Source organism: Diabrotica virgifera, chromosome 6 (assembly GCF_917563875.1).
Source record: "Diabrotica virgifera virgifera chromosome 6, PGI_DIABVI_V3a".
Lineage (NCBI taxonomy): Eukaryota > Metazoa > Arthropoda > Insecta > Coleoptera > Chrysomelidae > Diabrotica > Diabrotica virgifera.
This window is the reverse complement of record NC_065448.1, coordinates 55,286,776-55,313,109: the sequence shown is the minus strand read 5'-3', so window position 1 is coordinate 55,313,109 and position 26,334 is coordinate 55,286,776. Positions and strand designations below refer to the sequence as shown.

At 29.7% G+C, this 26,334-nt stretch overlaps 1 protein-coding gene across 4 annotated transcripts in view; it reads right to left on the bottom strand.

The window, feature by feature from the left end:
• The window catches only part of LOC114343163 (protein pellino), a 370,712-nt gene that overhangs the window by 324,718 nt on the left and 19,660 nt on the right, over window positions 1-26,334 (bottom strand). The window contains exon 1 of one of the 4 annotated variants that reach the window (XM_028293988.2): window positions 74-403. The exons of the other annotated variants lie outside the window; for them this stretch is intronic. Coding sequence (XP_028149789.1) covers window positions 74-84 — 11 coding nt within the window. The 5' untranslated portion in view covers window positions 85-403. Of the gene's footprint in view, window positions 1-73; window positions 404-26,334 lie in introns of those variants that run through there. 4 annotated transcript variants of the gene reach the window in all.

Genomic DNA, 26,334 nt, shown 5'->3' with positions numbered 1-26,334 from the left:
AAAAATTGGACCCAGTACATATAAAAAAAAAACAACAAAAACAAAGCATACAAACATTTCGAGTATCTCTTACCTTTTGACCATTTCTTCAGCCGTCTTAGACAGTTTGAATAAGTAACTTCCAAAACAAAATCAGCCTTAAAATTTCATTATTTTCCAGTTATCACTTAAACTAGCTCCTTGTTTACCAAAAGACATAATCAAAACTACCTATACAAAACACAAATAATCAAACACTTTTATGTTTAAACGCACTAACGATAGTAACTTGAAATTAGTGTTTTCTTTTGAAAGTTCTGCCAGTTTAATTAACGATTTTTGTTTTATTACGAACACGACGATTCACTTTCTTATAAAATCCAGTGCATACTGCAGATTTTCCATGTAGTAATAATGGCGCTGGCGCCTTTCGATTTGTGGGGGACAAGGGACAAGTGTAATGTGGATATGTCGACATGTTGCGCCATCTAACGGCAGATAGATTAGTCACTTGCTTTTCTTGGTAAGATTTCGTCATTTCGCAAGAAAAAAAACTTCAAAACGTAATTTACTTAGAGTATGGAAAATTTTTTACCCTCTCCCGAAAGAGAGAGAAAAAATTTTCCATGCTCTAAAAGGTAATTTATATACACTGCTCGACAATATTGAAGTGGATATTAGAAAAATAGAGTTGTTTCAGATAAATAAAATTGAATATTTTAAACACGAACTTTAATCATAGACCATGTTTAGCAGTTAATACAAGCAAAAAATACTTTTCAATAAAATAAATAATATAAAATCATTGAAAAATTCAAGAAAACTAATCAAAAACAATTGTTTTATTGACACGTTTATTATACTAGTCCAGTCGGGTTTGAAAAATTCAAGAAAACTAATCAAAAACAATTGTTTTATTGACACGTTTATTATACTAGTCCAGTCGGGTTAGACGAATAACAGGCCTAACCTTGCATTAGGAGCTGCCCCAAATTTTATTTTTCTAATCTTTAGGGAGGGTCAATATTAGTATAAATTTAAAATCTCGACTGAATTCCACCGTTGCTATAGCCGCCATCTTGATTTTAAACGAGAACAGTTTTTGCTCAATATCTCCGCCATTTTCAATTTTTTGACAAAAAGTGTAGAAACTGAAATTGTTGAAAATGCGATTTTCTATAATTTCATTAATTATAATTTTTTTCGTGCGGTCAATATTTTCCGAGTTATGAGGGGAAAATAGTGAGAGTTGGAGCATAATTATTGAATTATCTCGTTTATTATTAGTTTTACAACAAATATGTACCTATACAAAAATGAAGCGAATTAAATTCTACACAATTTTGATCTCTTTCATTTTTTGCTAAAATTAATATTTAAGGTAGTACGTATGCGGTAATGGCGCGAGCGTAAGACCGGATTGATTTTATAGCAATTGTTTTTGTTCAATATCTACGCCATTTTCAACTAAAATTGTTCAACATAAAATTTCCTATAATTTCTTTTTAACAATTTTTTTCATGCGGTTGATATTTTCCGAGTTACATGGAAAAATAGTAAAAAGTGGTGGGGGAAGCATAATTATTGAATTGAATTTTGTTTCCGAGCTGCCCCAAATTTTATAATTCTATCCTTTAGCAGAGATCAATAGTAGTGTAAATTTAAAATCTCGACTGAATTCCGCGGTTGCATTAGCCGCCATATTGATTTTAAATGAGAACTGTTGTTGCTTAATATCTCCGCCACTTTCAACTTTTCAACCTAAATGGTGGGAAAGAAAATTGTTGGAAATGCAATTTCCTACAATTTCTTTGGCACAATTTTTTTATACGATCAATATTCTCCGAGTTAAGGGGGAAAATAATGGAAGCGGAGGGGAAGCATAATTATTGAATTGTCTCATTTATTATTAACTTTACGACATAATTGTACATAAACAAAAATAAAGAGAATTATATTTTATACAACTTTTGAAACTTCCAATGAAACATCAACCAAACTAAGTATATAAAAGACATAAAAAGACATTATATGCATTAAGGTCACTTAATTTTATTAACTAGCGGGTTTGATTGGTTCAATTTGTCTGTCGATATTTTAAGTTGTATGTCAGCTAATATATCGTGATGTTTCAACAATTTTTTTTTATTTTGGACCCTGTTGGGGGGAATTTTCCCATTTCCCCCCTTGTAGACCCGCCACTGGTTCTCTCGAAAAATTGTAGTAAATCGTAATTGCAACAATTTCAATTCTTACACTTTTTGTCGAAAAATGTACGACATCAAAATTGTACAAAATTTAATTCTCTTCATTTTTGTATATGTATATATTTGTTGTAAAACTAATAATAAACGAGATAATTCAATAATTATGCTATAACTGTCACTATTTTCCCCTCATAACTCGGAAAATATCGACCGCACGAAAAAAATTATAATAAATGAAACTATAGAAAATCGTATTTTCAACAATTTCAGTTTCTACACTTTTTGTCGAAAAATTGAAAATGGCGGAGATATTGAGCAAAAACGGTTCTCGTTTAAAATCAAGATGGCGGCTAACGCAACAAAGGAATTCAGTCGAGATTTTAAATTTATACTAATATTGACCCTCCCTAAAGATTAGAAAAATAAAATTTGGGGCAGCTCCTAATGCAAGGTCAAATGCTATCCCGACTGGGTTATACACATTTTAATACATTTAGACCACCTTGATGTTGTTCTGAAGCTATTTCCTTGTGGCATTTTTATAATCAACTATTTTCAATGGGAAATAAGCTACAATTTTACCAAAAAAATGATTTTATTAACGTTTCGACGCCGACGCCCCAGTCGGGCGTCGTTGTCAAAATACAAAATAATACTAAATATCAAACAAAAATGTATTACCCAATCAGAGCCCGTATAACGTTTGAGCTGCGCTCAGGACTAAGACTTTTGATGAATTCGCGCACATATAAATTTACTCCAAACGCGCCTAAAGAAGTATAACTTCAAAAAGAAATGAAACCCTTAGGGGCTTCACTTTTTGTTTATTGTAGTGGACGTTTCAAAACTATTTAGGTTTTTTCAAACCTTTAGTCTTTTCAGGATTCGAAAAAAATCAATGCATTTAAAAAGCACTTCCCGAAATTTTGCACCTATACTCTTATTGTAATAGCAATTAATTATATGGCATTAGGTCTTCAATATCAGTTTAATTTTATAAACAAGTATTTTTGGCTTTTGGTAAGATTTCTATTTGAATACTTTCTCCTTCCCAAATTACATCATCAATAAATATACCTACTTACAATTTTCTCCTTTTAATTTTAACCACATCCAATAGCTTTGATCGCGCAGTACGTCCTGGGTATACCCAGAGGGAGAACGCCTGCGCATTACAAAATTGGGCGTTCGCGGAGTCCAAATCTTTCCCTCTGAACACCCTCCGGATTTTTAATTCGGTGTTCGCGCAGTACAGAAAAAAGATCCTGAACATGCCCGGGGTACGCTCTCGACGTTCGAGGATTTTGTTTCGGATTTTAAGTTCGCACAGGCGCACAAAATATTTGGGAAGAATTTCTTGACATTCTGTTCTTACTCCTTCAAATTCTTAACCTAAAATATTGTTTTGTTAAACAACTTGTAGATGTAGATTCTGGTTTTTAAAGTTTTGAAATTATGTAAAGTGTTGTGTCATTTAAATATTCTTCAAACAAATTTTAATATTTTTTATATTAAAGCTTTTTTAGTTGTTTTTGTCAATGTTTTCCATTTCGTATGTTTATAAATAAGTAGGTACCTTTTCAAGTATTATTTTCATTCAATATTCGATAATTATCTATTACGGTAGTATGTATTACAATAAATTGTACTCTGTTTTTACTTAATTTCTTCTATCTAAATGAGCTTATAAGTACCTACATATTCTTGTGGTTTAATTTATGAGTTAAATTAGTCTCTTATTGAATATAATGAAACATAAACAATACATCAAACTTATTCTGAAACTATTTCTTGTGTCTTGTTATATTTCATTATTTTTGTGGTGTAATAAACCACAACACAATGCCACAACCCATTAATAATGCCACATAGATATCAAAATTGGAAATGATTGTTTTACTAAACTATTCCTTCCTTCAGATAATGTTCAACCCTCATGAAGTTAAAGGTAATTTTTATATCTACATATCAACAATCTTTTACTCTCTACAAAAATGTAAGCTGGATTTCAGAGTGGAAATAACCACATTATATTGTGGAAATAATAAAGAAAGACTCTTATCAAATTTCTACCTTCTAAGAAAGGCATTGAATTATTGAATAGAAAGTTAATCCTTTGCCTGTTGCCTTTATTCTCTTTTCTTTTTCTCTTTGTTGACATACAAATTTGTTGCATTTGCATTTTTTTTGACATTTATTTCGAAATAAGAAAGAGACAACAAAAAGCTTCCTTCTCTAACCTTAATGTATGCAACCCGTCATTACATTACGAATCCGAAAATTGTTCGCGGAGCGAAAAATCCTGAGCATGTCCAGGATAAGTTTACGTTGACGCCTGCGCATTGGAAACTAATCCCGAACTTACTCTGGGTATGCTCGATTTGTACTGCGCGAACACTACTAGCTTTGATCGCGCAGTACGTCCTGGGTATACCCAGAGGGAGAACGCCTGCGCATTACAAAATTGGGCGTTCGCGGAGTCCAAATCTTTCCCTCTGAACACCCTCCGGATTTTTAATTCGGTGTTCGCGCAGTACAGAAAAAAGATCCTGAACATGCCCGGGGTACGCTCTCGACGTTCGAGGATTTTGTTTCGGATTTTAAGTTCGCACAGGCGCACAAAATATTTGGGAAGAATTTCTTAACATTCTGTTCTTACTGCTTCCAATTCTTAACCTAAAATATTGTTTTGTTAAACAACTTGTAGATGTAGATTCTGGTTTTTAAAGTTTTGAAATTATGTAAAGTGTTGTGTCATTTAAATATTCTTCAAACAAATTTTAATATTTTTTATATTAAAGCTTTTTTAGTTGTTTTTGTCAATGTTTTCCATTTCGTATGTTTATAAATAAGTAGGTACCTTTTCAAGTATTATTTTCATTCGATATTCGATAATTATCTATTACGGTGTATTACAATAAATTGTACTCTGTTTTTACTTAATTTCTTCTATCTAAATGAGCTTATAAGTACCTACATATTCTTGTGGTTTATTTTTCAGTTTAATTTATGAGTTAAATTAGTCTCTTATTGAATATAATGAAACATAAACAATACATCAAACTTATTCTGAAACTATTTCTTGTGTCTTGTTATATTTCATTATTTTTGTGGTGTAATAAACCACAACACAATGCCACAACCCATTAAATTCAATAGGGCTTTTCATTCTCATTTGTTTCGAGCTTCTGTCATGTGTGTCACATAATATTAATATATCTACGTCATACGTTATTGGTATCTACCAATGATACAAACCAAAAACGTACGACGTAGATATATTAATATTATGTGACACATGACAGAAGCTCGAAACAAATGACAATCGATGAAAAGCCCTATAGGGCTTTTCATTCACAGTCATTTGTTTCGAGCTTCTGTCATGTGTCATCTAATATTAATATATCTACGTCATACGTTATTGGTATTCCCAATGATACAAACCAAAGACGTATGACGTAGCTAAATTAATATTATGTGACACATGACAGAAGCTCGAAACAAATGACAGTCGATGAAAAGCCCTATACATAGATATCAAAATTGGAAATGATTGTTTTACTAAATTATTCCTTCCTTCAGATAATGTTCAACCCTCATGAAGTTAAAGGTAATTTTTATATCTACATGTCAACAATCTTTTACTCTCTACAAAAATGTAAGCTGGATTTCAGAGTGGAAATAACCACATTATATTGTGGAAATAATAAAGAAAGACTAATCAAATTTCTACCTTCTAAGAAAGGCATTGAATTATTGAATAGAAAGTTAATCCTTTGCCTGTTGCCTTTATTCTCTTTTCTTTTTCTCTTTGTTGACATACAAATTTGTTGCATTTGCATTTTTTTTGACATTTATTTCGAAATAAGAAAGAGACAACAAAAAGCTTCCTTCTTTAACCCTAATGTATGCAACCCGTCATTACATTGCGAATCCGAAAATTGTTCGCGGAGCGAAAAATCCTGAGCATGTCCAGGATAAGTTTACGTTGACGCCTGCGTATTGGAAACTAATCCCGAACTTACTCTGGGTATGCTCGATTTGTACTGCGCGAACACTACTACTATTGTAGGCATTGTAGCACACAAATAGGACAATTCAATTTCACTATTATTTACAAGGGAACTACTACACACACACTTTAAAAGGGCGCTCGTTTTTCCGGTTAAACTTAGACGCTTCAACAAGTTTCAAATGGTTACGAAGTATGTACCTTGAAAAGACAGCGAGCGTACTTCTCGTCCTCGTTGTTAAGGTGAAGACAGACGCGAAATGATTTTAGGAATATGAATTTTAACGGTTGATGCACACAAGGATCTACAGTTCGAGCGAGTCTCGTAAATTCTACGATTTCGAGCCACGCTTCACGCAACCGTATTTGCGTACTTGTATTTCAAGTTGCGTGGTCGTGCGGAGTTTAATTTACCAAATTTAAATATAATCGTTTCTACTGATTCATAATATGTATACTATAATATATTATATTAAAGTTTTTAAATATTGTTAAAATTTTTAACACTGTATTTTAATATGTTTTGAGTTGTGTGGTCGTGCTCTGTCGAGTGGAGTTATAATTTACCAAATTTAAATATACCTAATCGTTTCTACTGATTCATAAAATGTATATAATATAATCGTTGATTGAGGTATTGGGAGATACCCAATACCTCAATCAACGATATAATAAATATATTAAAGTTTTTAAATATTATTAAAGTTTTTAATATTGTATTTTAATATACTTTGTTTTATTAATAATAATATTACCTAAGTATTGCACCTTGTTCAAAAAAATTCAAGATAATAGGTCTGGATCCCGCGTATGAAAAAAAAGTTGATTAATAGCAAGCTGAAAATTTGTTGATAGCTTAAGGGTGTCTAGTCGAATAAACTTTGATATATGGGAACACTGGAACAGGGGTAGTTTTAATTGTGGAACAGGTTAAAAATTTGGAACGGTCAGACCACGAAAACGGCACATTTATTTTGTCCGACAGAACAGACTTAAACTCTCCAAACAGAGATTAAACTCTCATGCAAAAATCAGACTGCTATTTATCACCTGTCATAATTCCTGTCATTTGACATATTCTACATGTTCCACTCACTAAAACGCCCATTTGGTGATAAATAGCAGTCTGATTTTTGCATGAGAGTTTAATCTCCGTTCGGAGAGTTTAAGTCTGTTCTGTCGGACAAAATACATGTGCCGTTTTCGTAGTCTGACCGTTCCAAATTTTTAACCTGTTCCACAATTAAAACTTCCTCTGTTCCAGTGTTCCCATATATCAAAGTTTGTCCGACTAGACACCCTTAGCTATTACCAAATTTTCAGCTTGCTATTAATCAACTTTTTTTTCATACGCGGGATCCAGACCTAAAATACCGCGGTTTTTCCATATGAAAATGCAAAGCAAAATAATACAATTTGCAGAGTTTGTAAATGCTTGTTTTTTGATAAAATAATACAAATTGTATGTAGGTAGGTATTAGAGTAGCAAAGCGTTGAGTAGTTATAGCAAAAGTAGCTACGCCATCTGAGACACGATAAGGATGAAATTAGTTTTATATTTTCTTTTCTCATGGAGCATGCATGATGGACAGTTTTTTTAAATACGTAACAAAGCATGTTGTTTTGTTATTGTTATCTATGTTGTTCAAACACCTCAGCTGACACAGTGTCTCAAGTACGATTGCGCGAAATCGTGGAATTTACGAGACTCGCTCGAACTGTAGATCCTTGTGTTGATGCACAGAACGGTTGATGCCAAAAGCAAATGGCCAAATAAATAAAATTAGGTATAATGTCCTATTATTTTTTTTTAAATAATATTAGCTTTTGAAGGCTAATCATTTTTATTTTGATAATATAGTGAACCATGGCATTTTGTAACACTTTTTACATAAATTTACTACTGGTAATTTCAGCACGAGCACAGAAATGAAACAAATAATAAATAACCTATCTTTTAGTCTTAATTTCAACATTGACCAATTAACAATTGGCATTGTCGTCATTGACCGGACAATGATGGAAATGTTATCAAGAAGTTAAAATTATCATCAATGTCCAGTTTCTATGGACAATAACGTTAATATCCGGCCATTGTCAACAATGACCAATTCAACAGGCCATTGTCGATATTGACCGGTTATTAACGTTATTGCCCGTAACATATACAGGGTGTTAGTAAATAAGTATGAAAAACTTTTAGGGGTAATTCTACATGAAAAAATAATGACAGTTTGCTCTATAAACGTATGTCTGCAAATGCTTCATTTCCAAGATACGGGGTGTTGAATTTTTTTTCAAATTGCGAATTTTTTTAATGCTCAAGACCTTTTAACGACGTTCTACACCTTCGGCAAAGAATTAAAGATTTGCATGAAATTTTAGTATGTTATAGTTTACTTCAAAAAACTAAGACTTGATTTCTTAAAAATTGTTTTACCGTGCCGTTTAATTATTATTAAGGATCAAAGTTAAGTTTTAACATGGGCTCTTATGGGAATTCTTAAAAAGTTAATAACTTTTGACCCAAATTTACGATTTTTAATTATTTGTGCTTAAATTAAAGGTTTTTTTGTAAGAAATAACATATTAAAAAATGAGGATTGTTTACCGTACCATTTATTTTTAATTTATTTATTATAATTAATTCCGTAATTTCTTCCGTAATTTCCGTAATTTATTAAAATTTATTTTTATAAAGTATTCAATACTGAAACATATGATTTGAGTCTTCTGCTATAAATGCATTGTTACCAACTTTCGCTTGCATATGTTTCCCCCCTTTCCCCTGAGAGGCATACCCCGCAACGAAGGTGTAGAACGTCGTTAAGCTATGAAAATTAAATTTGGTGGATTTCAAGAGGTAGTTATTACGCATTTTTTGGCAAACAAACAACAAGTTTATATTCATCATTGGAGCGCCTACGGGTAATGGTCTGAATTTTTTTAAAGAAAAAATAGTACGCCACTGAGATATTTCAAATTAAAAATTATTTTTGTATTCCACGTTTAATTTATGATAAAGAACCTTTCTTATCTTTTTTTGATATGGTGCACCGTTTTTATGCAAAAAAATAGAACATCTTCGCGCGTGTTTTTCATTTCGTAATACATTATCAAAAACTCTCCAATATAATAATGCCAAACTAGAACAATATCAGAAAATATTTCTAAAAACATTTTAACTATGTGCAAAGCTACAACAAATGTTCAATATTACCTCCATTAAAGGTGACAGAGTAATTTTATATTCACCATTGGCGAGCGTACGGCAAACGGCCCGAATTTTTTAAAGAAAAAATAGTACGCCACTGAGATATGTCAAATTAAAAATAATTTTTGAATTCCTCGTTCAATTTACGACAAAAAATCGTTTTTGGCGCCGTTTTTATGCAAAAAAATAAAATATCTTAATAGTCGATGCGGTGAGACCGCTCCCGTCTGAAAAAATTTCTGATTCGGTTTCTTTGTGGATTCCTATTCAAAAATGTCCTCTTTAAACAAATCTGAAGGGTGCCGGGCGGAATTTTTGGGCAGAAATTCTTTAAACAATTTTTTTAAACAAATACAAAAGATCACGCGTTTTGCTCTGGAATATATATTTTTAGGTTTTTTGGGTCATTCTAAACAAGAAAGGTATGTTGTAGTTTTTCACAAAAAATTGATAGTTTTCGAGTTATAGGTGATTTAAAATCTGAAAAATGCGAAAATACGCATTTTTGAGGCTTAAAAACTCTCATTTAAATTAGTATTTTTGAGGTTGCCAGATACTTAATTTGAAGGTTAAATATTCAGCTTCAAGATTCTGAAGAGTGATCGCGTCTAACTTTAATTTATACCGTTGTATTTTAATTGCGAAATATGCATGTTTATCCGATTTTTTTGCTTGTGCGGCGCGCTCTATTTAAAAAATCTCCCATTTTCCTCCGAAAAATATTTTTTCTAGATTCTTTGGGATATTCTAAAAAAAATAAGTTTGTTGACATTTTTCTCAAAAGTTGATAGTTTTAAAGTTATAAGCGATTTAAAAACCGAAACTACGTTTTTTTGTCATTTTTCGGATTTTAAATCGCTTATAACTTTAAAACTATTAACTTTTGAGAAAAATGTCAAGACACTTATTTTATTTAGAATGTCCCAAAGAATCTATAAAAAATATTTTTCGGAGGAAAATAGGAGATTTTTGAAATAGAGCGCGCCGCAACGGCAAAAAAATCGGATGGATATGCGTATTTAACAATTAAGAAACAACGATTTAAATTAAGGTTAGACGCGATCACTCTTCAGAATCTCGATGCTGAATGTTTAAACTTCAATTTAAGTATCTGAAAACCTCAAAAATACTAATTTAAATATGAGTTTTTAAGCCTCGAAAATGCATATTTTCGCATTTTTCAGATTTTAACTCGCCTATAACTCGAAAACTGACAATTTTTGAGAAAATTTACAAGATAACGTTTCTTGTTTAGAATGACCCACAAAACGTAAAAATATATGTTCCGGAGCAAAAAAACGTGATCTTTTGTATTTGTTTAAAAAAATTGTATAAACAATTTCTGCCCAAAAATTCCGCCCGGCACCCTTCAGATTTGTTTAAAGGGGATATTTTTGACATGATAGAAATGACATTATATGATATGATAGGAATCCACAAAGAAACCGAATCAGAAATTTTTCCAGACGGGAGCGGTCTCACCACATGGACTATAACGTTTACAAAGTATTTGAAATAAGTTTCTATGCATATGGAATCTACCTCGAATAATTTGTAAGCGTTAAGATGTTTTATTTTTTTGTATAAAAACGGATATGAAAAAAAGACAAGCATGATTTTTTGTCGTAAACTGAACACCGATGTGAAGTTATCCATAGATTCCATCCATAGATTTTTTTTTTAAAATATCGCAAAAATACTGGGACAATAGTACTACCAAGCAAGTATATTATTAAATTAAAGGAAACCAATAGTAAAACTTATACTTAATATAAAATTTTATATTAAAACCAATTTTCCACACTTTGCAGTTCATATTCTCAAAAAGCGAACAAATACACTTTTTATTTTGGATTTTAATTTTCTTTATGAAATAATGCTTATTAATAAACAACATATCCAAAAATTGAGGAGGAGTGTTTTCACTTAACAGAAAAAATAAATTTTAAAGATTGTATGAGTGCGATTCTTATGGATGAAACATGTCTTAGTTAATCACCGCAAAAACGGAGAATACACTTTTTATTTTGGATTTTAATTTTTTTTCATAAAGCATGCTTAATAATAAACAACATATCCAAAAATTGAGGAGGAGTGTTTTCACTTAAGAAAAAAAATAATTTTTAAAGATTGTACGTGTGTGATTCTTATAGACGAGACACATGTCGTAGTTAATCACCTCAAAAACGGAGAAATACACTTTTTATTTTAAATTTTAATTTTTTTTAAGAAAGTATGCTTATTAATAAACAACATATCCAAAAATTGAGGAGGAGTGTTTTCACTTAAGAAAAAAAATAATTTTTAAAGATTGTACGTTTGTGATTCTTATAGACGAGACACATGTCGTAGTTAATCACCTCAAAAACGGAGAAATACACTTTTTATTTTGGATTTTAATTTTTTTTAAGAAAGTATGCTTATTAATAAACAACATATCCAAAAATTGAGGAGGAGTGTTTTCATTTAAGAAAAAAAATAATTTTTAAAGATTGTACGTTTGTGATTCTTATGGACGAGACATGTCGTAGTTAATCACCTCAAAAACGGAGAATACACTTTTTATTTTAGATTTTAATTTTATTTTTAAGAAAGTATGCTTATTAATAAATAACATATCCAAAAATTGAGGAGGAGTGTTTTCACTTAACAGAAAAAATAAATTTTAAATATTGTATGTGTGCGATTCTTATGGAGGAAACATGTCTTAGTTAATCACCGCAAAAACGGAGAATACACTTTTTATTTTGGATTTTAATTTTTTTTAAGAAAGTATGCTTATTAATAAACAACATATCCAAAAATTGAGGAGGAGTGTTTTCACTTAAGAAAAAAATAATTTTTTAAAAATTGTACGTTTGTGATTCTTATGGACGAGACATGTCGTAGTTAATCACCTCAAAAACGGAGAATACACTTTTTATTTTGGATTTTAATTTTTTTTTAAGAAAGTATGCTTATTAATAAATAACGTATACAAAAATTGAGGAGGAGTGTTTTCACTTAACAGAAAAAATAAATTTTAAATATTGTATGTGTGCGATTCTTATTGAGGAAACATGTCTTTGTTAAACACCGCAAAAACGGAGAATACACTTTTTATTTTGGATTTTAATTTTTTTTAAGAAAGTATGCTTATTAATAAACAACATATCCAAAAATTGAGGAGGAGTGTTTTCACTGAAGAAAAAAAATAATTTTTAAAGTTTGTACGTGTGTGATTCTTATAGACGAGACACATGTCGTAGTTAATCACCTCAAAAACGGAGAAATACACTTTTCATTTTGGATTTTAATTTTTTTTAAGAAAGTATGCTTATTAATAAACAACATATCCAAAAATTGAGGAGGAGTGTTTTCACTTAAGAAAAAAAATAATTTTTAAAGTTTGTACGTGTGTGATTCTTATGGACGAGACATGTCGTAGTTAATCACCTCAAAAACGGAGAAATACACTTTTTATTTTGGATTTTAATTTTTTTTCATAAAGCATGCTTATTAATAAACAACATATCCAAAAATTGAGGAGGAGTGTTTTCACTTAAGAAAAAAAATAATTTTTAAAGATTGTACGTGTGTGATTCTTATAGACGAGACACATGTCGTAGTTAATCACCTCAAAAACGGAGAAATATACTTTTTATTTTAAATTTTAATTTTTTTAAGAAAGTATGCTTATTAATAAACAACATATCCAAAAATTAAGGAGGAGTGTTTTCACTTAACAGAAAAAATAAATTTTAAAGATTCTATGTGTGCGATTCTTATGGAGGAAACATGTCTTTGTTAAACACCGCAAAAACGGAGAATACACTTTTTATTTTGGATTTTAATTTTTTTTAAGAAAGTATGCTTATTAATAAACAACATATCCAAAAATTGAGGAGGAGTGTTTTCACTTAAGAAAAAAAATAATTTTTAAAGTTTGTACGTGTGTGATTCTTATAGACGAGACACATGTCGTAGTTAATCACCTCAAAAACGGAGAATACACTTTTTATTTTGGATTTTAATTTTTTTTAAGAAGTATGCTTATTAATAAACAACATATCCAAAAATTGAGGAGGAGTGTTTTCACTTAAGAAAAAAAATAATTTTTAAAGATTGTACGTGTGTGATTCTTATAGACGAGACACATGTCGTAGTTAATCACCTCAAAAACGGAGAAATATACTTTTTATTTTAAATTTTAATTTTTTTTAAGAAAGTATGCTTATTAGTAAACAACATATCCAAAAATTGAGGAGGAGTGTTTTCACTTAACAGAAAAAATAAATTTTAAAGGTTCTATGTGTGCGATTCTTATGGAGGAAACATGTCTTTGTTAAACACCGCAAAAACGGAGAATACACTTTTTATTTTGGATTTTAATTTTTTTTAAGAAAGTATGCTTATTAATAAACAACATATCCAAAAATTGAGGAGGAGTGTTTTCACTTAAGAAAAAAAATAATTTTTAAATTTTGTACGTGTGTGATTCTTATAGACGAGACACATGTCGTAGATAATCACCTCAAAAACGGAGAAATACACTTTTTATTTTGAATTTTAATTTTTTTTAAGAAAGTATGCTTATTAATAAACAACATATCCAAAAATTGAGGAGGAGTGTTTTCACTTAAGAAAAAAAATAATTTTTAAATTTTGTACGTGTGTGATTCTTATAGACGAGACACATGTCGTAGTTAATCACCTCAAAAACGGAGAATACACTTTTTATTTTGGATTTTAATTTTTTTTAAGAAAGTATGCTTATTAATAAACAACATATCCAAAAATTGAGGAGGAGTGTTTTCACTTAACAGAAAAAATAAATTTTAAATGTTCTATGTGTGCGATTCTTATGGAGGAAACATGTCTTTGTTAAACACCGCAAAAACGGAGAATACACTTTTTATTTTGGATTTTAATTTTTTTTAAGAAAGTATGCTTATTAATAAACAACATATCCAAAAATTGAGGAGGAGTGTTTTCACTTAAGAAAAAAAATAATTTTTAAATTTTGTACGTGTGTGATTCTTATAGACGAGACACATGTCGTAGATAATCACCTCAAAAACGGAGAAATACACTTTTTATTTTGAATTTTAATTTTTTTTTAAGAAAGTATGCTTATTAATAAACAACATATCCAAAAATTGAGGAGGAGTGTTTTCACTTAACAGAAAAAATAAATTTTAAAGATTCTATGTGTGCGATTCTTATGGAGGAAACATGTCTTTGTTAAACACCGCAAAAACGGAGAATACACTTTTTATTTTGGATTTTAATTTTTTTTAAGAAAGTATGCTTATTAATAAACAACATATCCAAAAATTGAGGAGGAGTGTTTTCACTTAAGAAAAAAAATAATTTTTAAATTTTGTACGTGTGTGATTCTTATAGACGAGACACATGTCGTAGTTAATCACCTCAAAAACGGAGAATACACTTTTTATTTTTGATTTTAATTTTTCTTATGAAAGAAATTAAACCATTAATAAATAACATATCCAAAAATTGAGAAAGATTGTTTTATTTTTTTTATTTATTAGATATTCAAAAATTGAAGAGCGTTTATAGTTAAAAAATTTGCATGTTGGCATATATACTAAGTACTTTGAATAAAAAGTGCAACACCTCTGATTTCAACGGATTTTATTGAAATTTTCACAGACGTCGTAATGGAGTTAACTCATTACTAAGTAACTTTTTTAATTGTTTTATAAAACTTTTTTTGAATTTTTTTTTAACTATTTAAGCTTATAAAACTTATTTATTGGTTTTTTGGATATTAATGTGATGATTAATAATATTTTTAGTGTGGGAAACATTCCCTTTATTTTTATTTGACTAGTATTCTTGTGAATTATGATTTACCCAACCATTGTACCATTAGCTGTTAAACTCTTATTGAATAATTATTATTACTCATAAAAGAATTTACCTAAGCTTGTATGCAATCTGCCGGTATAATACCATTTTTGAGAAATGACAAAACCGATTTCTTTTGAAAGTATTTATCAGCTTAAAGAAAATCTTGGTTATTTATTACTTATTCAAATTTTAGTTTTCTGCATTTTTGAAATGAATTTAAATAAATGACAAATGCCATAGTCTAATCCTACTTTTAGAGGGGCATTGTATTCATATTGTAGCTGATTAAATATATTCCTACACCTAAAATTTAACCGCCCAGGTAGTTTGTTATTAATCACCCTTTATTTTAAGAGATTAGTTTTTGAACAGTACTTTTGTAACTTTCCAACCCATAGGATTAAGGGATTTAACATGTTTCTGCTAATAACAATAATTGTTCGAAAACCTATAAAATCTCTGATAGAATACTTTTATTTAGTTTTAAACTCTGTTGTTGTACGGAATCTTCGCGACAGTCAGGTTCTTTTCTCGGGCGTTTAGTCCATCTTATTAAATTTATTTCTTTACTTTCGCAATTTTTTTATAATCAGTTTTGTCACTGTAGTGTCAGTGTCTGTACTTAGTATTTACGTTAGTTTATGTGTAGTGTAAAGTGACTTATTATAGAAAAATAAAGTTCAAGTCGTCCTAGATCACACCAATCAAAAGAATTAGGATCTCCTTCCTATGGTAATACTCCACTTGGCTCTGAACCTCACATCCCAGTCAGTCTAGTGTTTTAGGGTAAAAATTTTTATAACTGCAGCCTTCTAAAGTACCGCATTGATTTTTATGAAATTCGACAAGGAGCTTATTTGACTTTCGTCTTCAAAAGTTATAAATTATTATCTTATTTAATGTGCTATACATATTATGTGCTTTTTGCTTTTAAGGGGTAAGAACAACTACCCTCTCTGACAGAAGATTAAAAACTACAGATTTATGCATTATTTATTAAAGATGTACATCATGTTTAAATATGTGTAATAATTATTTGTTTATCTTATCGAATATAGATTTGGGATACATTTCAAATTTTCGACCCTTAAAACTACCTTTCAGATCAACATTTACAAAAAAACTACGGATTGAACGAGTTTAATGTTGCATTTTTAATGACTGTTCGTCCACATTTGTTTAGATAAAGGTATGCTATAGGTATCATACATAAAAAAATTGAAATGCCTACATTTACCGTTCTTTTTATATTTAATATATTGAAGATGCTCGAAAGTCCGATTACGGGCAGACAGGTTTTTTTTTAAGTTTTGATATTAATACAAAGTTTTTTGGGAATAATACCACATAAAATTGAAAAATATTCTTTATTTGTATATGTACCGCCGAAGCGAGTACATTCAGAAAAATAATAAAGATAATAATAAAATTAATAAATAAAAAAATAAGAACAAAGAAAAACATTCAGAACAATATTTTGATATTAAAATAAATTATTTTTAACATCTTTTTGCACATTTGTTTAGATAAAGAAATGCTATAGGATAAATAAAGAAATTGGAATGTCTTTATTTACCATTAATTTGATATTAAAACAAATTCCTTTTTAAATTTTCCTGCACATTTTTTTAGGTAAGGTATGCTATATGATATATAAAAAATTGTAATGCCCATATCTACTATTATTATTTTAAACTTAGATGACAGGAATGATGAAGGTACTAATTGATTTAAAATTAACTATGAAGAGCAAACTTTTTTAAAATATTACTTTACGATACAATAGACAATTACTCTATGATTCAATAGACAAAAGTATGCTTCTGGGACTGGGTCGTTATTATCGGGGCAGGTAAAAACGGAAAATTTGAAAACTCAAGGCCGGTATATAGGGTACATGAAATTACTAATAATCAACTTTAGAAAAACCCAAAAAGAGAAAGTGCATAAGCCTTTATTTTGTTTAGTGGGGACTGAGTTTCTTCAAAATATGTGTTTGTCAGTAAATTTATAAATTCTGGTAGACATAGGCATTCTAATTTTTTAGTAGTGAACATTTTATCGGACAAAGTTTGTAGTGAATATACTGTTTTTTTTTTAATTTTTTAAACATTGTAGTTGTGTTTTCTATCGCTTGGTAGAGCAAAGTTTATTTTACTGTCTTGTGTGTTAAAAGCAAGGGTTGTAAAAATGAATAACAGTTTTGATATTGCCTTAAGTGAATATTTTTACTCAAAAAACGTTTCTTTGCATAATCTTTTAAGGTGTAGAACATCAGACAGTCTAATAGCCGAGGCAGCTTTAAATTTGTGTGGTGCAGATTCCCCTCTGAATAGACTAAAAATATTTAAAAAATGTTCCAACACGAATTCAAACTTTTACAAAACATATTCGTGTCTTATACAACAACAAAAAAACGAAGTAGTGGATATTTATAATAATAATAATATAACTTTTTCTAGTGAGGATCTAATTAATAATGTCGATTTAAATAATTCGTTTGATGTACATCCTGAAGTATTTAACAATACCTATGTCCTTTTTTGAAACTACCGTTAATGCCCCCTCCGAGACAAACACAAACAATTTGTCACAAACACCATTGGCAAATTTTGATATAGCAGACATTTCTTGTTTGGATAAATCTGTTACTATGGATAAAACTTTAAATATTTCTCATGATAACAATATTATCGATCCAGAGATCAAGAAATTTTATAACATACACCAAACACAACGCGAAGCATTATTAATTCCCGTAAGTTCACGAAATATACATCCCAACACATTAATAGTTAACTCTACTTGTTCAGTGTTTGAAGGAACATTTTTGTTAAATAAGCAAGAGTTTTCTACAATATATGATAAAAAATCAAAAAAATTTAAGCCAAAATTATACAGTTTTACAATAAGAGAAAACTTTAAGAAAGTAAATAATATTTGTATTTTATGCATCAAGGGTTGCAATTATCTAAAAGGTAAAATTATTATTTACGGTTATTGCTCACAACCCGATTGTAAAAAATTTAAAATCATTTGTAAAATAAGTTCAAGCCTAAATGCCCATGTATACAGTAATTCTATTAATTTTTTTCACGGTAGTCAATTGACATCCCAAGTTCGAGGAGTTGAAAGAATATTACTTGGTGACCGATTACTGCCAAACACAGCTTTCAACATCAGAAATGATGATATTAATAACTGCTGCTATGGAGTAGAACACTCTAAAAATTTAAATATGATTAAGAGTGATGTAGTATACAGGAAAGTTAAATCTGAGGCTAATGCCAGAAATGATAGATTAAGGGATGATCTTACCGACATAATTCAAATGCAAAAAGAAAATAAAAATTATATTCCTTATACATTTAGGGTGTGCACATTAAGTAGGGAACAGTTATATTTTGTTAAAAATAATAATAGGTTTAATGTATCTTCAATACATATAGACGCAACTGGTTCAGTCGTTAGAAAACCTTTTGCAGATTCAAAGAGAATACTATATTATGCCGGTGTTGCTCAGTTAAATACAAAAAAAATTGTACCTCTTTTGGAAATGGTAACTAATAGCCATGATATTGGAAACATTTCATCATGGTTAAATGAATATAGACATTATTGTTTAAGAAATAATGTACACTGGCCTGCATTTAAAGTAGCAACCAGTGATTTTAGTGTGGCAATTTTAAATTCAATTTGCGAAGCTTGGAATTTATTAACGTTACAAGACTACTGTAAACTATTGTATAGGTCAGTTACAGATAAAACAGTCGATTTAAGTAAAATAATAATTATTAAACTCTGCTGTGCACACATGATAAAACTAGTCTCTCGTGACATCAACACATACTTTTTAAAATCTGCTTCCGATACAAAATCTTTAATAAAAGAAATTATTGCTACTTTATTTAATATAATTTCCTTTAATGACATTGAAACAGTGCTAAACTGTTTTTTCTATCTTTTGGCAAGTCCTCAAATTACCCAAGAAACTAAGATGATAACAAATAAATTACTATCAGTACTAACATCATACAAAATTACTAACTCAGAAATTATTGCTGAGAGTAAAATCAGTGATGACAATTTATCATATTTTTACAACAATAATACGCTGCCTTCAAGTTCTGCCTTTTATTCAAACAACTTATTTTATATATACTTTAAAAATATGTTTGACGCGGTTCTAGAAGGACATGAGAACTTAAATAAGACTGAAACAGAAAATCCGTTTTATAACCCAGAATTTGGGTCTGACTTTATCCAGCACTATATTCCATTCTTACCATTGTGGAGTGGAATTTTTCATGGCAGAACAAGCAACGCTCCCGTAGAAAACTACTTTGGGTTATTAAAAAATAATATATTAAATAATAATTTACATTTAAAATGTTCACGTTTTGTACGGAAGGTACGTCACTACGTTTTAAGCCAATATAGAGAATATAAATATAAAATAAAAAGAATTAGATGCGCTTCCAATTTACGTACTAAAATTTTAAAAAAAGGAAATGAGAAGCAAAATAAAATAGAAGAAACGTGGTGTAAAAGAAAGAAAAGCATGCACACTTATTTTAAACAACAATTAATTAAGAAATATTTTGAGAACACCAAGGCAATAATAGAAAATGTAAACAGTCAAAAAACTCCAAATATCAAAGAAACAGACCACGAATACTATATAAAAACACATGATTTTATTTACCCCTGTTATGCAAATGGCGATTACGCAATAACAAAGTTTAACGACGAGTTATTGTTCTATACCAGTTTTTCTTACCTAGCGGCAAGTAAACAAAACTGTACTGACATGTGGTTGGACAATTTTCTCGTGGATTATGTTTTAAACATTTTTCGAAATAGCAAAAATCACATAAAAATTTTCTTCAGTTACACGGTTGAGAAAATACTAAGAGGACTGGAAAAATGGTCAATAAATAGTCAGATTTTGTTCTTTCCAATACTTGTACTAAACCATTGGATGGTGATGAAAATCGATACTTGCAACAAATCTGCAGAGTTTTATGATCCACGTGGTAATAACAGTAAAAAAGGAAAATATTTCTTTTATAGAATAATGTCAATGTGTACAAATACGGGCGATAATGTTGCTGCAGATTTCACTTTTAGTTTTAATAACATGCATCCAGTTCAAACAGATTCTTGGAATTGTGGTGTGTTCACACTGTATTATTGCGAAACTAATATAAAAAAAATTTTAGTTGATAAAAATTTTAATCCGAAACTATACAGAAAATATTTAGAGTACCTTATTATTACAACAACCGAAAATATAACTACAAAATGTGTGCATTGTGGAAAAAGTAATTGCGAAAAAGAGTGCAAAAAATGTAAGCGATTTTCTCACCGTCAGTGTATACAACAAAATAAAATAACATCGTCATGCTCCTATGTATAAAATTACAAATAAAACAGGTCTGGGTTTTTGCTTTGAAATTTCGTTTTTCCTAAAAAATCGAATGGGGTGCGACTAAGGGTTCAGTTCACGTCTGGCAGCCCCGTTTAAACAGGAAACCCTTAACACTAATTAAAACAATAATTTTTGGATATGTTGTTTATTAATAAGCATACTTTCTTAAAAAAAATTAAAATCCAAAATAAAAAGTGTATTTCTCCGTTTTTGAGGTGATTAACTACGACATGTGTCTCGTCTATAAGAATCACACACGTACAAACTTTAAAAATTATTTTTTTTCTTAAGTGAAAACACTCCTCCTCAATTTTTGGATATATTGTTTACTAATAAGCATACTTTCTTAAAAAAAATTAAAATCCAAAATAAAAAGTGTATTCTCCGTTTTTGCGGTGTTTAACAAAGACATGTTTCCTCCATAAGAATGGCACACATACAATCTTTAAAATTTATTTTTTCTGTTAAGTGAAAACACTCCTCCTCAATTTTTGGATGTGTTATTTATTAATAAGCATACTTTCTTAAAAAAAATTAAAATCCAAAATAAAAAGTGTATTCTCCGTTTTTGAGGTGATTAACTACGACATGTCTCGTCCATAAGAATCACAAACGTACAATCTTTAAAAATTATTTTTTTTCTTAAGTGAAAACACTCCTCCTCAATTTTTGGATATGTTGTTTATTAATAAGCATACTTTCTTAAAAAAAATTAAAATCCAAAATAAAAAGTGTATTTCTCCGTTTTTGAGATGATTAACTACGACATGTGTCTCGTCTATAAGAATCACACACGTACAAATTTTAAAAATTATTTTTTTTCTTAAGTGAAAACAATCCTCCTCAATTTTTGGATATGTTGTTTATTAATAAGCATACTTTCTTAAAAAAAATTAAAATCCAAAATAAAAAGTGTATTCTCCGTTTTTGCGGTGATTAACTAAGACATGTTTCCTCCATAAGAATCGCACACATACAATCTTTAAAATTTATTTTTTCTGTTAAGTGAAAACACTCCTCCTCAATTTTTGGATATGTTATTTATTAATAAGCATACTTTCTTAAAAAAAATTAAAATCCAAAATAAAAAGTGTATTTCTCCGTTTTTGAGGTGATTAACTACGACAAGTGTCTCGTCTATAAGAATAACAAACGTACAATCTTTAAAAATTATTTTTTTTTCTTAAGTGAAAACACTCCTCCTCAATTTTTGGATATGTTGTTTATTAATAAGCATACTTTCTTAAAAAAAATTAAAATCCAAAATAAAAAGTGTATTCTCCGTTTTTGCGGTGTTTAACTAAGACATGTTTCCTCCATAAGAATCGCACACATACAATCGTTAAAATTTATTTTTTCTGTTAAGTGAAAACACTCCTCCTCAATTTTTGGATATGTTATTTATTAATAAGCATACTTTCTTAAAAAAAATTAAAATCCAAAATAAAAAGTGTATTCTCCGTTTTTGAGGTGATTAACTACGACATGTCTCGTCTATAAGAATCACAAACGTACAATCTTTAAAAATTATTTTTTTTCTTAAGTGAAAACACTCCTCCTCAATTTTTGGATATGTTGTTTATTAATAAGCATTATTTCATAAAGAAAATTAAAATCCAAAATAAAAAGTGTATTTCTTCGCTTTTTGAGAATATGAACTGCAAAGTGTGGAAAATTGGTTTTAATATAAAATTTTATATTAAGTATAAGTTTTACTATTGGTTTCCTTTAATTTAATAATATACTTGCTTGGTAGTACTATTGTCCCAGTATTTTTGCGATATTTTGAAAAAAAAATCTATGGATGGAATCTATGGATAACTTCACATCGGTAAACTGAACGAGGAATTCAAAAATGATTTTTAGTTTGACGTTTCTCAGTGGCGTACTATTTTTTTCTTTAAAAAATTCAGACCATTACCTTTACGGGCGCCAATGGTGAATATAAAATTATTCTGTCACCTTTAAAGGAGGTAATTTTGAACATTGGTTGTAGCTTTGCACCTAGGTAAAATATTTTTAGTAATATTTTCTGTTATTGTTCTACTTTGGTATTATTATATTGGAGAGTTCTTGATAATGTATTAAGAAATGAAAAATACACTCGAAGATGTTTTATTTTTTCGTATATAATATCACAAGAGAGAAAATTTTGCCGGCAATATTTTCGACTGGTATGAAAGTTTGTTGCCTGGCAATTTTCGCGAATTAAATTTTGACTTAAATCACGAGACATCAGTCGAGTGGTTTTGTCAAAATTTCATAAGCGAAAATTACCAAAAGGCAACGAACTTAAATGAAACCAGGAGAAAATTTTGCCGGTCAATAATTTTCTCTCGAATGATATTCGGCAAGACTATTTCACGAGACAATTAATACACCATATCAACGAAATATAATCTTTATTTATTTGTTATTACCAGACACTTTCGTGACAGATCTGTCATTATTTTGTCGCTGAGAAATCACGTCGCTAAGGAGTTTTGTCAGTTGGAAACGATGCGTTGCTATGAAGTTTTATCAGTTAAAAACAGTCTAGTGAAATAGTCGCATAAAAACGGTGAACCATAGGAAAAAAATACAAGAAAGGTTCTTTTTCATAAATTAAACGTGGAATACAAAAATACTTTTTAATTTGAAATATCTCAGTGGCGTACCATTTTTTTCTTTAAAACAATTCAGACCGTTACCCGTAGGCGCACCAATGATGAATATAACATTGATATTCGTCTGTCAAAAAATGCGCAATAACTACCTCTTGAAAGCCATCAAATGCAATTTTCATATCTCAACCGGTCTTAGAGCAATAAAAAAATTGGCAGTTTGAAATGAAAATTTCAACACCCTGTATCTCGGAAACAAAGCCGTTGCGGACATACGTTTATAGAGCAAACTGCCATTATTTTTCATGTAGAATTATCCCTTAAAATTATTCATACTTATTTACTAACACCCTGTATATATCGAATAAAAAAGCCTGATAATAGAAGGTAAAATGAAGATGGGAGGCCGCTTTTCTATAAAATCACCGGGCCGCTTGAAAAGTTCCAGCACGCCACTGCTCCACTCCACTTTAAAAATCATTTTTAATAATTAAATGTAATTTTCTTTTAAAATAATTTTAATTTTAAGATAAAATAAGTCTTTCTTTAGTCAATGACTGTGAAATAATTTCTTAATTATTGTTATAAATAAATAATATATATGTTACAGTTCAAGTTGAATATCCAGTTGGGAGTTGACTTTTCCTAGTTCGAGTCGACTCAAACGGCTGGTTTTAGTAAAAGTTGATTATAAATATAAAATGAAGATTTTTATTCAACATTTACTAGTAAAAGTAGACTCCAACTAGTTAAAGTATACTCTTCCCAATGCCATTTAGTAAAAGTTGATTCACACAAACAACCGATTCTAGAAATCAAATGTTATTGTATATTATGTTCAAATCGTGATATTTATAGTTCAGGCTGTATCGTCGCCCCCGTTAGGTAAATTATTCCAGTTCGATTTTTTTGCACAAACTTACTCAAAAAGAGGTCCTTATAACGAATCCACAGGGTGTCAGGTGGTACCGTAATCGAAAAATTGTTTAAACAATTTTTTTAAACAAATTCACAAAAAAAATTCACTTCGGACATTTTTTTACATCATTTGGGTCATTCGGAGCAAAAGAGGTCTTTTGTGATTTTTCTGTAAAATTTATTGTTCTCGAGTTATACGCGATTTAAAATTTGAAAAATGCGAAAATGGCAATTTTCAAGGCTTAATAATTCAGTTAAAAATTATTATTATGAAAGTCAGAAAGTCACCAATCAAATTTTAACGACCACCCGCCCTCCCCTACAAGGTACTGAAGAAATATTTGTCATTATTGTATTACTAAGCTGTTATTTTTAATTATTAACAATGAGCGCTAGGAGCGTATTGAGGCGGCTGTCAATGTGAGTGCGACTAAGATGCACCATTAGTGCAGCCGATATTTGAAACAATTGTGCATTTAATGATAGAAGCATATAATTTGGACCACATATTCTACACATATAAACGTTCAAATTTAGATGGGAGGCCATCTCAGATTTTGCCTTTTACAAAAATGGCGGGGATTCAAAATGGCGACTATACATATGTGCCTAATAGCACGATAACTTTTGAACGAGACTTCAGATTTCAAACAAATTTGGTATATAGGTTCTGTTTTTGATGTATAAGATCGAGGTCTTGAACCAGAAGAATCGGTTTACCAGAATTGTATCTACCCTGGTTTTTATGTAAAAATATGCTGTTTTTTTTTTCAATTCTTTCACCCTGTATTAAGTTAATACCGCCATTGAAAAGAGCGTAAAAATATTTTTTAGAAAATATTTTTAACTTTTTAGTTATGTTAATTACCATTTAATAAATGCAAATCGTATCTTCACATATACCTATATGCGGCAGGTTCGTGCAAATAAGAATTATCATGCATTTAATGGTAGAAGCATATAATTTGGACCACATATACTACACATATAAAGGTTCAAATTTAGATACGAGGCCATCTCAGTTTTTGTTCCTTTTACAAAAATGGCGGACATTCAAAATGGCGACTATACATATGTGACTAATAGCACGATAACTTTTGAACGAGACGTCAGATTTGAACCAAATTTGGTATATAGGTTGTTTTTTTGATGAATAATATCGAGGTCTTTTACTGTTTTTATGTAAAAATATGTTGTTTCTTTTTCAATTCTTTCACCCTGTATATATAAATTTTTCAAAAAGGTAATACCGCCATTGAAAAGAGTGTAAATATATTTTTTAGGAAATATTTTTAACTTTCCAGTTGTGTTAATTACCATTTAATAAATGCATAACGTATGTTCACATGTACCTATGGGGGGCAGATTCATTTTGAATGCCCGCCATTTTTGTAAAAGACTAAATCTGAGATGGCCTCATATCTAAATTTGAATCTTTGTATGTGTAGTATGTGTGGTCCAAATTATATGCTTCTGCCATTAAATGCACAATAATTCTTATATTATTATTTGCACGAATCTGCCGCACATAGGTGAAGATTATTAAGTGGTAATTAATATAACTAAAGAGTTCAAAATATTTCCTCCTAGTCTTTTACAAAAATGGCGGGCATTCAAAATGAATCTGCCCCCCATAGGTACATGTGAACATACGTTATGCATTTATTAAATGGTAATTAAAACAAATGAAAAGTTAAAAATATTTCCAAAAAAATATTTTTACACTCTTTTCATCGCCAGTATTACCTTTTTGAAAAATTAGCATATACAGGGTGAAAGAATTGAAAGAGAAACAATATATTTTTACATAAAAAAAACAGTAAAAACACAAATTCTGGTATACCGATTCTTCCGGTTCAACACCTCGATATTATTCATCAAAAAAGAACCTATATACCTACCAAATTTGGTTGAAATCTGTTATCTCGTTCAAAAGTTATCGTGCTATTAGTCACATATGTATAGTCGCCATTTTGAATGCCCGCCATTTTTGTAAAAGGAACAAAACTTAGATGGCCTCGTATCTAAATTTGAACCTCTATAATATGTATAGTATATGTGGTCCAAATTATATGCTTCTACCATTAAATGCACAATAATTTTTATAATATTTG